Here is a 14,787-nt window from a genome sequence, read left to right on the forward strand (position 1 = left end):
CCTAGTTGCTAATAAAATCAAATTATTGGCAGAGGAGTTAACACTTTCCAGTGAAGGGTAAAGAGTAGACGTCCAAGCCTGTGTAGGTCATAACTATTAAGTGGCAGAGATTATGGAGAAAATATGAGCGTGCAGAAGGAAAAGAATTTTACAGAATGGCACATATTCTATAGAATTACATCTGTTAAATTAACAAGAAATATCAGATAAATGGAATGAGTATCTATACCTGTATTTATAAATAAATAATATGATTTTCCTAGGGCAGGCGAGTAGCCAAATATAGGATTTTCAGTAACTTATATGAAACTAAATAAATAAACATATCCAATTTATACTATCATGGCTTCAGACCATAAAATCTATATAGACATTTTTATAACCACACTTATCAATTTTGATTTGGATCAAAATTCAGAGCCACAGTCAATGAAGATTACTTCCGACAGCCATAATATAAGAACCAGCTTTCCAAGGCAGCATTAATTTCATGATTTACTTACACACTTCCTGTGGTAGAGCTGCTATCAGTGAGGAAAGATCCATTAGTCCTTTCCATTTGGGCCAGTCTGAAAAACGAAAATGAAGAGGTTAGAGAATGTGGCCACATAGGGTATAGTTGATTGGTTAGAGCCTCAGTGTTTCTTAAACTGTCCTAATTCCCACAAAATCCAGAACAGCTCAAATTCCCTAACAAGATGTTGAAATGAGAACAAGATCTAATGTTGAGTTCTATTTCTATCACCACCGCCTTCAGGCCTAAAGACTTTTATTTTACATCATGTTATGTAGTTTCCTAGTGGACCTCGTTTTCTAGTTGATCTCTCAGACTCTTGAGTCAGTCTTCACTCTCTCACACATCTGATTATGTCCCTCTCCCTCTCATCTTTAAAGATTCTCCTTAACTCCTCTTTACCAAAGGACAGAATCTTACTCCTTAGAAAGTGAAAGTCGTTCAGTCGTGTCCAACTCTTTGCAACCGCATGGATGACACAGTCCTTGGGATTCTCCAGGCCAGAACACTGGAGTGGGTAGCCTTTCCCTTCTCCAGGGGATCTTCCCAACCCAGGTATTGTACCCAGGTCTTCTGCATAAGCAGGCAGACTCTTTATGAGCTGAGTCACAAGGGAAGCTCAGGAATACTGGAGTGGGTAGCCTATCCCTTCTCCAATGGATCTTCATGACCCAGGAATCGAACCAGGGTCTCCTGCATTGCAGGCGGATTCTTTACCACCTGAGCTATCAGGGAAGCCCATCCTTAGCAAGTGGGCCCCACATTACTGGACTTCAGCTTCCATCCCTTCACTCTGTCTTGTCCTTGCCCCTTTCTCTACTTGCCATTCTTTGAATAAAGTGTATTCTTTCTGAGCTCAATGCTTTTAAGCATGTTTTTACACTTTTCCCTGAAATTTCTACTTGGCCTAGACTCAGCTCAAATGTGACTGTTTTTATTATGTTGCTTAAACTATAGCCTTTTATTTATTTTTTTTCAGGTGTTATATTTGTCCTTAAGATTTGTCACACCTTCTTAAAAAAACTTTTCATTTTATTTTGAAGTGTAGCTGATTAACAATATTGTGATAGCTTCAGGTGGTCAGCAAAGGGACTCAGACATACATATACATGTATCCACCCTCCTCCAAACCCTCCTCCCATCCTGGCTGCCACGTAACATTGAGTCGAGCTCCCTGTGCTATACAGGAGGTCCTTGTTGGTTATCCATTTTAAACACAGTAGTGTGTACATGTTTATCCTAAACTCTCTGACTGTCCCATCCCATCATCCTTCCCCTCAGCAACCGTAGGTTGAACTATAACCTTTTAAAGCACAGCCAGTTACTAGCACTGTCAATGCCTAGTACATATTTGTTAAAAGTTTGTACAACCCAATAAGACCAGCTTATACTTTTATATTGCTTGGGAACTCCAAAATAAACCTTTATGGTAAAGTATTAGCATACATTTAATTACATATTGTAATTCATATGTACACCATCTCCTGAGAACACTTTCAATAGTTTCATTCATTGAAACTGGGTTACATTATCTAAATCCTGTTTGTACAGTGTTTGCATTCTCATGAGCTCACTAATCACATCCCATGGAGATTCACTCAGTAGAATATATTGCAAGTGTTTGGTAAAGTGCAAATTACAGTGTAGAAAGATGAAAGCCCAGATTTCAAATATAATAGAATCACCACTCCTGCAAAACTACATCTCTTAAATCAAGGCATGTGAATGATATAAGATTAATACAGAAGGAGATACATTCTGGGTGGCAGTACGGTGGAGGGATCCCAGCAAAGTTTCTTACCGTGTAGCATACTGTTCTATTCTTGAATGGGTATCATCATGAAACAGCTGAGGAGACTGCGAAGGGCTAGAAGAGAGAAAGCAAAGAAACAGTTTTATGCCCAAATATCGACAGATGTTACTATTAGGAATGTTAGCTTAGTTAAATAATGAATTTGACATGCAAACAAACCACTAGGATTGTTACCCAGGAGGCAGAACTATTATTTTAGGATAAGAGTTCAGTAATCACCCCATGCTAGTAAAACTGATCAGAACATCCGTCTTGCGCATACGGAGCTGTGGATACTCACTCATACTGCTCCGGCCACATACTGATGAGTGTGATAGGACTGCAAAGAGGGCAGAGGGAGACAAAAGTCATAGAACAAACACTTTAGAGCAATTTAGGACAAAAGTGGTCAGTCGGAGGGTGGGGGGTAGGGTACAGTCTCAATCATCTTCCACGCCTGCATTTGGAAGCCCTGAGGTCCACCATGAAAGAAGTCAAAACAAACAGAAATGACTGTTTATTCTAGAAAAGATGCTATGTATTCAAGTGCCTGCAGGGGCCTTTTCACAGATATTATAGGATATTTGTTATAGACAGCAAACACATTTAAATAGTCTGATTGGAAAAAGAAAGAGAATGCTCTAAAATAGCTCAAAATTATGGGATAATTTAAAAAGTAATGTTTCATAATGTACTGGACAGAGGTGCAATCATATTTTTGTTTTTCCTGCAGAAGAAACTTGATCAGAAAAAAAAGTTAAATACCAAGGACTACATTATATATTAATGGCAGAGTTGCAATAAAATGGGAATGTTCTGAATCTTTGCTCAATTTTATTTATTATCTTTCAAAAACATATTTTCCTGGCCGCAGCACATGGCATGTGGGATCTTAGTTCCCTGACTAAGAATGGAACCTGCGCCACTTGCATTGGACACTCGAAGTCTTAACCACTGAATTGCCAGGGGAGTCCCCTTTGCCCAATTTTAAATAAAATCCAAATAAAGGTGTACACAGAGTATCTCAACCTCACAGATACACTGAAAAAAGATACAGCCTAGATGCTCTCCTCTACACCTGGCCAAAATTCTCGATTATCCATAAAACTGAAAGCAATGTTGCTAGATCATGATACACTTTTATCAAACAAAATTTTATCCAGAAATTCTATCTAAGAAACTGATAAAAGGAACAGTGTCTACTAGAATCAGAGCTTGAGACTGGAACTTAATTATTCAATATCATTCCTAGCCCTGGAGATACACTCCAATCTCACAGCACTGCCTAGAAAATCCCAAGTCTGTAAGAAATAATGTTTGAAAACAAATGATCCTAATAAAAAGTTAGTTCAAACCCTAACCCTTTTTTATTGGGGGTGTGGGGAGGTGTGGGAGAATACTGATGAATGTGGAAATTTACAAGCCTAAAGAAAATTACTTGTCTAATTAAATAAAGTCTCCTGCAAAAACTAATGCTGGTTGAAACAAAGAAGAAGAAAAATTTAAATTATTCTAGATCTACTTGATTCTCCTATTTCTATTATAGATACCTACTTAAGAAAAAGTTAATGATCTCATTACCTCCCACTGAGAAGCAAAAGTCGATGTCTGCAAAGCAAAGATTTAAAGATGATGGAAAGTCATCTTACTGGTGTGGAAAACTGAGATTCTTAGGAGTTATTTCAAAAAAAGGCATTTATCTGATCTGTGTTTGTCAGAACATTTATACTGTAAATAGACTTAATTACCCATGTATAAAATAGACAAAACAATGAAACAAAACAGTATTATTCAATAGCTTTTTCACATCACTAGAAGTGAAGTTGCTCAGTTGTGTCCGACTTTTTGCAACCCCATGGACTGTAGCCTACCAGGCTCCTTCCATGGGATTTTCCAGGCAAGAGTACTGGAGTGGATTGCCATTTCCTTCTCCAGAGGATCTCCCCCACCCAGGGATTGAACCCAGGTCTCCCGCATTATAGGCAGACGCTTTACCTGTCCAAGCCACCAGGGAAGTCTTTCACATCACTACTTTTCATTAACTCTGAAATACAGATGTTAAGTGTCAGATAAGTGATTTTCTATACACTTTCCCTGGTGGCTCAGATGGTAAAGAATCTGCCTGCAATGCAGGAGACCTGGGTTCAATCCCTGGGTAAGAAGATCTCCTGGAGAAGGGAAAGTTCCTTGCATTCTTGCCTGGAGAATTCCAAGGACAGAGAAGCCTGGCAGGCTATTATTGTCCATGGGGTCATAAAGAGTCAGATATGACTGAGAGACTAACACTTTCAACACTCTAAAAAACACAGGAACTGCCCCAGAGATCATTTCTAAAATTCAACTATACAACAACATTTGCTGTGAGCTCTAAATGTAAGAAAAATACATGTGTGTGTGTGTGTGTGTGTGTGTGTGTGTGTGTGTGTATATTTAAATCTTAATTGAACTCAGAAAAGCTTTGTGAAACTGCTTGACTGGTTCCCATAAAGTTAATTCAGTTAGTACAATAGTGATTCATTGAACTAAGATAAGAATGGCAGAGGCAAAAAGCTGAACTGAAGAGTGTCTTAAAAGAAAGCTTCTTTATATATTGTGAAAATTTCTGAGAAAAGAAAATGATTAAAAATAAATAAAACTTTAGGCTTTATTGACTTCAAAGCACTTTGATTTGTAGAAAATATATTAACTGATAAGCTTTTTCATTTAATTCCAGAAGAAGAAAACTGGGCAATATTCTCCCTGAATTGTTAGAATCCATGATTAAAGGGGGTTAAGAAAAGACCAATCTCTATGTTAACCCAGACTTCATAATGCTGCCTCTCAACTGTGTTCCAGAGTGGTGTCTGAACAGGGTCTTTTGGCTAATCACACACTAATACACGAGACTCTACTAAATATACCTAATGTTATAGGAAATGCAATCCAGACTTTCTTTGAAGAATTTAGAGACTTTCCAGTGCCTTAAGTTCTCGGCAGACCCTCTGTTTGTCTTCTGAAGTCCATCTGTCCCATAGCAGGGGTCCCAGAGGCTGTAACAGATAAAGCTTCAGTGCCCCCTTCCCTCCTGCTCTTGCAGACTACAAACATCTTCACCTGCTTTACAAGGCTGATCATGATCTGCTTCCTGTTTCCCTTTTCACTCTCATTTCTCATCACAATTCTCAACTTCCCATTTCAGTTTCCAAAACAGGGTTGTCTTTCGGCTTTTGAAAATGTTTGCCTTGCCGGGAAACTCTCCCTCTCCTCCCCGGGGTAGCAAACACTGAGTTTTGGGCCCTACTGATCTTTCAGTTTGGGGATGAACTGTCACTTCGTCCTAGTCCAATGCTCCCACAACCATAATTCCACTTACTATGAGATGGTTCTTGCTACAGTACGAACTTAAAAAACCAAGAAACTCATCTATTCCACTTTAACCAATACACGTGGTAGCGGTGGTTTAGTGCTGAATCGTGTCCGACTATTGTGACCCCAAGCACTGTAGCGCACCAGGCTCCTCTGTCCACGGAATTTCCCAGGCAAGAACACCAGAGTGGGTTGCCATTTCCTTCTCCAAGGGATCTTCCCAACCCAGGGATCCAACCCGGGTCTTCTGCACTGCAGGCGAATTCATTACCAATTGAGCCACCAGGGAAGCCCAGCCAATACCAGGGAGACGTGCCTATTTTATTCCTTTTAATTTTCAGGGAAACTAAGCTACCTTTTTAGCCAATAAATCTCACTCAGTTCTCAAATTACTTTGTCACCCTTTGAGCTTGTTTCTCAGGTTTATTTTCAGTGGTAATAACTCTTTCATCAAGCTCTACTCATTTATTTTGATTTATTTATTGTGAAAAAAATCTTGCATAGTTATAAAATTAATTGAATAAACCTAACCATGGGTTTGTTTACCTCCTTTTAATAATAACTAATTTTCCCATAAATCCCCTCCATGCATGCATGTAAAATTACTGGATAGGGGATAAGACATTACATTTTGCAGGGATGAAAGAGAAAGAAGCAAAAGGAAATTCTAATCAGCTTCATAAATAACTTCAACACATTTACCACTTCACTGGTTTTTCTCCAATGTTCTCCTCCCACAAATAGAATAAATGAAATCAAAATTTTTACTGCCTACTCACATAAATTGTTACACCAGAAGATTAAGTGGCCCTGTACTAGAAAGGGCTCAGTAGAAAAATGAACTATACCGACTCTAAGAATACGTTCTAGGATTAAAAAAGGAAGAAAATCTGCCCAATGTATCCAGTAGCTCATAAATCTTTTTCAAAAAAGGATCTCATGACATCTGATTTAATCTTACACTCCTTTTCTTTCTCTCATTTTCCTCTCACTGAAATGCTGGTACATTCATCTTTGATGAAATGAAGCATCTTCAGATTTACAGCCAAAAATCAGCACAAAATTATTTGGCACACACTTTTCTGTTCTCTTTTCCTTTAAGTGAATCACTCAAAATTATTAACGTCAGTCATTATTTTAACAGTGAAAGGCAAATTATCAAAACTGCTTAAAAGCAACTTAAAAGATCTATCTATCTGCATGACTCATGCAAGGGATGTAGCTATTTGGAACATAAAATGCCAATGGTTTATCCAAAGAATCAAAAGCACATCACTATTTCAAACCTATCAAATTATCTTGTAAATAAAACCACTGTGTGATAATTCTATGCTTAGGGCACTTACTCTAAAGGTTATTTAGATCTGATACCAAGATAAGCAAAACTTTATTAGGTATTCAGCATAGTTAAACTATATGTTAGATACTAAAACAAATAAGAATGTATTATTATATACCTTTTGAAAGAAAGGGAAAATAATCTATCTGCAAAACAAAGACAGGATCCAAAATATACCTTTCTTTACAGATTTTAAGTATTGCAGGCACTTTCTTTATCAGCTGAGCCACTACAGAAGCCCAAGTATACTGGAGTGGGTAGCCTATCCCTTCTCCAGTCGATCTTCCCGAACCAGGAATTGAACTGGGGTCTCCTGCATTGCAGGTGGATTCTTTACCAGCCAATCTAGCAGGGAATCCCAAGCATTTCAATAGTGTGCCTTAAAATAAAGTTGTTTCAATAAAATTTCTTCTAAAATGTACTGTGGAAAAAAATGACTGGGAGGCATATATCTTAATTGTATGGAATTTGATATCAAGCAAAGTTATCAAAAAGTTTGAAGTTTTTGGTATGCTTTAAATGAGTATGTGGTAGTTTTGGACCTATCTACATATATAGCCGTGTTGTATTTCTTTCTTCATGTACATCCATAATATTACCTATGGAGGGATAAAAATACCCACTTTACTTTGTCTGTAGTCTTCCTTTTATTTCTTAGTAGTTCAATAAACTAAAAAAAAAAAATTGCATATAAATGTAGTAAAGCCCCTCGTCCAAAGGGTTTTATATGGAAAAAAAAAAATTGAACTAAATAGTCTATCCCTCTATTTTGACATCTTTGAGACATGGACTGTCATAATATACTGGACTGCTACTGTTCTCTGGTTATCTCTCATATACACAAATAAATTAACCATGAGTTTTGAAGGTTAAATGTCAACACATTTTTATAGTTCTTACTTCAGTTTTCTTTACTTTATAATGTAGAAAACTCCACCCTTCAGAGCTTCTCTTTTGTAGTTACTTGAGAAGAAATATTTCTGTAACTAGAACTCCACTATTCTTTATGACTAGGCACTCTGGTGATGATTAGCAATAAAACTTAATTTTCCCCAAGATTCAAGCACAAGAAAATTGCCTTGGCAGGCATATTTATGCTGATATTTCAAAAAAAAAGTACTTCAAAGATTTAAAATCATATTTATTTTGATCTTGACATATAATTGCTTAGTAATTTAAATTTTGTTCTTGCATTTATTCTGGCTCATTTTAAAATTTCTTTTCATTTCAGGCTATAAACTATTATCTTTCATTTTATAATCCCAAAGTAATTTTGCAATCTGAAACTTTGTTTCATTTATGTTTGTAAACTCAAATGATATACTTTTAAGAAAACTTTTTCTATTACAGGTTCTATTTAAAGCTATCTCATTTCACTTCCATGTTCAAGAAAAAAGGAAATTAGAAACGCAATGTGAGATTTTTGATGAGATTTCATATAGGTATATATCTGAAGCAAAGAATTAAGCATTATTAATAAACATATTAAAATAAGTAAAATGAGTGCAAAATATATAAATAGTAAAAAAACAAAAATCCCACAAAGAGAGAAAAATGGAAAATAAAGTAATGAAAGAGCATAAATACAATAATTTGCTTTAAGTATTTTTAACAGTAAAAGAGATGACCAGTGCAAAGGTGGACATATTATTACATAGTTCAAAAGTTTAGGAAAACATGCAAAATTAAACCTGTGTTGACAAAAACAGTCAAAATTCATGTTGCAAAGACTGATTCCAAGTTTATTTTACCTCTTTGTAGATGAAACATTTTACCAAAACGCAACTTCTTTTTTGGTATCAGATTTATCTTTTGTCACTAATATAAAAGTATCAGGTATAAGAGCATATACAGATACAAGTTTAATAGTAAAATTAAACTTACGTCTCTAAGTTGTCACCTTCAAGAACTGTCTGGACAGGCAGGTAGCCAAGCCGAGGATGTTTGGCAAAGTATTTCTTCGATCTGAACTTATTCTTCAGCACCTTTGTGAAGTCCCGTACATCTTCCCCAGATGTTGTCTATGCAGTTGAAAAAAATTACACTTTTCTTATTAAAATGGAAGGAGAAAACTATCTACAATCAAATTAGAGCAGATGTAAATTGATACAATTAAATGACAACACTTTCAGTAGTTTTATTTATTTTTGGAATAGCACAGAAGGTCATGAGAACACATGGCTATCAAGACTCATCATTAAATATTCCCAGCAATCCAGCAATTAGCTTATAAGTTTTAATAATGTGTTGAGAATAAACAATAAGTAGATCATTTCCCCAATATGTTAAAATCAATTTTGGCAATGTTATTCATTGATTCCTGTCACTAAAAAAGCTGCAATTTGCTATTAAACACTTGATGATGATGTACTCTAGATATTATATGATTTCAGCTAAGTAATGAGGCACACACATCCTCATAATTCACAGAAGCCAGCACAAATTGTAGTCTAGAAAAAGAGAAAACAGTACACAAGAGAGAAAGACCAGGGCCACGTTGGTTCTCTGTACTGCAAGGAATACTATCAGATTCTTTGTTCTTTCCTATTCATACAAACGTATAATAATTTGACATGAGACTTTCCAGGTGGTACAGTGGTAAAGAATCTGCCAGCAATGCAGGAGATGTGGGTTCAATCCCTGGGCCCTGAAGATCCCCTGGAGTAGGAAACACCAACCCACTCCAGTATTCTTGCCTGGGAAATTTCATGGATACAGGAGCCTGGCAGGCTCCAGTCCATGGGGTCGCAAAGCGTCAGATATGACCAAGTGACTGGAGCACGCACACACGTACACACACAGAGCATGCATTTGACATGGACTAAATTACTAATTGTGACTTTTTAGAAAAGCATTTCAATATGATTAGTTAATATAATCATTTAGGGTGAGGTGGCTGAAATCAACCCCCATCCATTCATCTCATTTCATAAACTGTTCTCTGAGCCCCAGTTTTCTACTCTCTTATCATTGATTCTACTTTTTATTTAGAATATGTTAAACAGACATCAACTTTGGACCTTCTGAAAATATATTCAAAAATACTGATCTGCTCAGAAATGAACAGGAACCTTGATCAGCTGACTCCTAGTCGACTATCTCTTCTACAACTAGACAGACCTCATTTGTTACAAAACAAAACCAGAGAACTTTTCTACATTAACAAACTGAATGCTCAACAGATTCACCTACCTGCCACCTGCTCCCTCCAGCCTTTGCACCCTCCTCAGTCTGTCTTTTCCCTCCTGATAAGCATGCCCTGGATTCATACAAACTTGTTTTGAAAATAGAAGCTTAACAAAATATTATTTTTTGAAACAACTGAATTGAGTCAATCCTTACATGGTTTTGTTACTTTCTATTTGCTCTCATGCCACCTAAATATGTTTTCCTCTAGTAAACAATTAAGGGAACTTTTGATTCTCTATGGAAAAGGTAATGGCAACCCAACTCCAGTATTCTTGCCTGGAGAATCCCATGGACAGAGGAGCCTGGTGGGCTACATTCCATGGGGTCGCAAAGAGTTGGATACGACTGAGCGACTAAACTACGACTACTACCTGATTCTCTAACCTTGCAGAGCAGAGAGAAAACATAAATCAGCCCAAGCTACGTACACATCAGTTTCATCTTTATTTAAAAGAATATGTATAGCAAGCAAAGCCCACATTATCACCGGACCTTGCTACCAGACCCACAATGTCAAATCTTTTTCTGAATAACAAAGAATAAACTACATAATACTGCATTATATAGATACAGACCCTCCCAAATATAAAGTGGAGAAAATAAGCTACTAATGGGAAAAAAGGAAAGAAAAGAATCCAAGGCACTCTACACAGGGAAGACTACGAGATGCTGGTTTGGGGGTATTTATCTCTAACCAGGCAGAACAGGGGAGAGGCGCAGATCACAGCTGGGAATAAAGAAGGCAATATTTAGAGACATAGTGCCTGGTCCTGAGAATAAAGCCAAAAGGATATATCACTGCTTTAAAGGACATTTGGACTTTCAGCAATGGGTATCACAGCCGCAGATCATTAAGTTTATAGATATGTTTATCCTGAATGTTTTGGTAAAAAGAAAAAAAAAAAAAAAGGAAGAGGCTTTCCACGATAGAAATACAAAAAGGCCCCATGCAAGAATAAGCATTTATGACCCAATTTATTTCTATGTCTGCTCTTAACACACTGTTAATATACAAGGAGATAAGGAAGTAATGGCCTCCAGCTTTTACTTGGTCTATTTTTATCGGGCGATAAAAGAGTTTATGTTGTTCGGATGAGTGATTTTCAAGCCACATCCAGGTCTCTAACTCGGGCAACCCTGAGTGGGCGGGTGGGAGAAAGGTCAGGTAGGCAGGGCACCTCCTCCAGGACAGCCTACAATACAGGACCCTTAGGTATATTCACGGTGGTGTGCCACCATCATCACTACCTAATTCTAGAATAGCATCATCACCTCCAAGAGAAAGCAAGCCTGTACCCATTAGCAATCATTCCCGTCCCCACTACCACCCCCATCTCCTCCCCTCAGCCCCTGGCAACTGCTAATCTACTTTCTGTTTCTATGGATGTGTCTATTCTGGACATTTCTTATAAATGGAATCATATAATATACGGTTTTCTGTGACCGGCTTCTTTCACTAAGCATAATGTTCTTCCAGCTTATCTCTATTTGGGTTTCAGCGTGAACTCTTGATGGGGAAAAAAATGACATATCATCTAAAAGTACAAGTCCCGTTCCACATCACACATTCTTTAGGTAAAGACATTCACGATATGGAAGAAGAAAGCAAAACCAGCCAAGCAATAAAAACCCTTCTCTCTCCCACCAAAAAACAAACAAAAAACAACTACCTGCCTCCCAAAAAAGTTATAGAAGGGGTTTCTGATAATGCTCAAGTTTTATTTCTAGAAAAAGATGAGTGCATTCTCATATAGAGACTGCTAATGAGCAGAAAGTGCCCTCGTAATCTAAGGGCACTAAATTTGCTATCACCATAAACTTTGTGTAATATTAAAAGAAAAAGTGAAAAGTAATTCATCCCACAGGAATGTGACTCCTTAGTTGAGATAGAACCAAGAAAATGAATTATGCCTATTTTCTCACCAAAAAAGGTTAAAATATATTTGTACATATGTGGTCTAATTTGCTGTCTAATGATAGTACCTAATATTTCTCTGTTTGAAGGTGCTTGAGCAACAGTTTGGTAAAAAGGTCAAACAGAGGACCAGCCACCTACCATAATCAATATCATCAAACTCAACTCCGTCTCCATGCTAAGATGGAGAGTTGTTCTTTTTTAAGCAAACAGCTATTGATAATATGATGTGAAGATGAAATTGAAAGGATCATTCATTACTACACAAATTATCCAGCATTTTAACTTATCCATGCATTTCCTGAAAGACTAGGTTTTCATTTATTGCTCTAAGCAAAGAAATAAAAAGAACACAAGATTTTGCAGAACTCAGTAGATGTAATGAGGGTGATGTATTAGCACAGAAGTCTCACCTTACAAACAGCTTTCCTTGAATTTCTTTTTACTATCAAGTGTGATAAGACCGTCACCGCTTTTTTGACCCAAAAGGAAAGTGACACTAAGGCTTAGAGGGATTCGGATCAAGAAGGTCAGGAAAACTTGCAAACCTGCATCTGTTCACCAGACTGGCACTGTGTCACCTCTCTAAGAAAAACTAAACAGTTTTAAGTTTTGTAAGAAGAAGAAGTCACAGCCATTGATTAAAGTATTATAATATTCTGAATTTCCCCTTTACTTTAAATAAAGTCCTACCAAGATACCCTGTGGCTGATTTTTACAAAATTTATATTGAAATGTCACTTTCTAATTTTAAATTGCATATCTCAGAAATGTTCAGTGTAAGTACAATTAGAAAAAAATACACATGAAAGAGAAAAAAGAAACATTAAAATTACCAGTTCTTCTGTCACCCAGAGACAATCAGTCTTAAAATGTTTGGTACTGTTTCGAGTTATTTTTATTCCTTTTTATGGCAAAATAGAACACACATATAAAACTATATACAATAGACATATGGTTTAATAAAATAAATTATATGGTAAATGCCATCAAGTCAGGAAATTGAACTTTGTTGGATATTCCAGAAGACTTGTTCCAGTTACAACCCCTCCCCACCTCCATAAAACCATCATCCTCATTTTTGTGACAACAATTTCCTTGTGTTTTAAAAGTAGTTTTATCACTCCAATGTCTGTCCTTAGATACTATAGTTTAGTTTAGCTCATTTTAAAAAATATGATATATTTAAAGTCACTTATAATCTATCAGAGTTCTTCTTCATACTGTCTATTTTCTTACAACTTATCTGTTGGAAACCCAGGCAATTCGACTGGAGCGTTTTTTCTATTGTCTAGATTTTGCCGGTTGCACATTTTTGGTGCAGTTTAGCATGTTCCTTGAAATTGGCAGCTGGATCCAGAGAATACATGAGACTCAGGTTTGCACTTCTGGCAAGATTATTGGTGGTGTCTCATAGGATTATAGGAGACACATGATGCCTGGTCATCTCTATCATGTACTCCTAGCACCTCTCATGGGCTTCCTGGTGGCTCAGACAGTAAAGCGCCTGCCTGCAATGCGGGACACCTGGGTTCAATCCCTGGGTCAGGAAGATACCCTGGAGAAGGAAATGGCAACCCACTCCAGTACTCTTGCCTGAAAATTCCATGGACTGAGGAGCCTGGTAGGCTACAGTCCATAGGGTCGCAAAGAGTCAGACACGACTGAGTGAATTCACTTCACTTCACTTCAGTACCTTTCATGCTAAATGCCTATATCCATCCAATGAGGACCTTTAAATGGTGATATTCCATCATTCATTTTTAGTTTAAAAAATTAAAGACATCCTCCCCATCTGTTTAGTTACTCAGTGGTACAGTTCAAGAAAGCAAATTACATGTTTGATTTTCTCTTTTATTGACCACTTTGCTCTGTAACGGATTGGTTTCGTATCATCTTCCAAAGATGACCAATTTTTAAATTGTTTCAAAATATCATTATGAACTCATAGATTAATATATTTATGATTTTCATCTACTGATGAAAGGGTCAATTACAGTTGACTCTTGCACAACATGGGTTTGAACTACACGGGTCCACTCATATACAATTTTTTTCACTGAATATGCAGGATAGCACTACACAAACTATGAATAAAGAGGACCCACTGTAATGGGTTTTCCACTGTTCAGAGGGTTGGAACTCTGAACCCCTGAGCTGATCAAGGGTTAACTATATTACCAATACTGAAGCTCAAACTGTCCCATCTTTGGCCTGTAGGGGCCTCTTCCTGGTTGTCCTGTTTAAGTTCTACTAAGCTGTGTATACGTTAGTCACTCAATCATGTCCAATTCTTTATGACCCCATGGACTGCAGCCCGTCAGGCTCCTCAGTCCATGGAATTCTCCAGGCAAGAATACTGGAGTGGGTAGCCATTCCCTTCTCCAGGGGATCTTCCTGACCCAGGGATCAAACCCAGGTCTCAGGCTTTGCAGGCAGATTCTTTACCATCTGTAACAATGTATTTAATGCTGTTAATCCATCAGTCCCTAGGATGTTATTTCTTTAGTTACTTTAGTTATCCGAAGTCTGATCTCTAAAAAATTCCCCAAGAAGCGTTCATAGGACCAATATTACCTGAGTTCTTACATGTTGATGACACATGTCCTGTGTTCTTTGCTAGTTACTAGAAAGTTGGTTTCTCTAGATATAAAATCCTTGGCTCATATATTTTTCCCTTGAGTTTCTTAAGT

General features: G+C 37.2%; 1 protein-coding gene across 7 annotated transcripts in view; it reads right to left on the reverse strand.

Moving 5' to 3' along the window:
- Nucleotides 1–14,787, reverse strand: part of UTRN (utrophin) — a 546,437-nt gene that overhangs the window by 26,398 nt on the left and 505,252 nt on the right. For 6 of the 7 annotated variants that reach the window (XM_070461578.1, XM_070461576.1, XM_070461577.1 and 3 more), the window contains 4 exons: nt 8,875–9,011; nt 2,608–2,646; nt 2,316–2,381; nt 504–569 (listed from right to left, as the gene is read on the reverse strand). In XM_070461578.1, coding sequence (XP_070317679.1) covers nt 504–569; nt 2,316–2,381; nt 2,608–2,646; nt 8,875–9,011 — 308 coding nt within the window. The remainder of the gene's footprint in view (nt 1–503; nt 570–2,315; nt 2,382–2,607; nt 2,647–8,874; nt 9,012–14,787) is intronic. The other variant, XM_070461579.1, reaches the window with a different exon arrangement.

Source organism: Odocoileus virginianus, chromosome 34 (assembly GCF_023699985.2).
Source record: "Odocoileus virginianus isolate 20LAN1187 ecotype Illinois chromosome 34, Ovbor_1.2, whole genome shotgun sequence".
Classification (NCBI taxonomy): domain Eukaryota; kingdom Metazoa; phylum Chordata; class Mammalia; order Artiodactyla; family Cervidae; genus Odocoileus; species Odocoileus virginianus.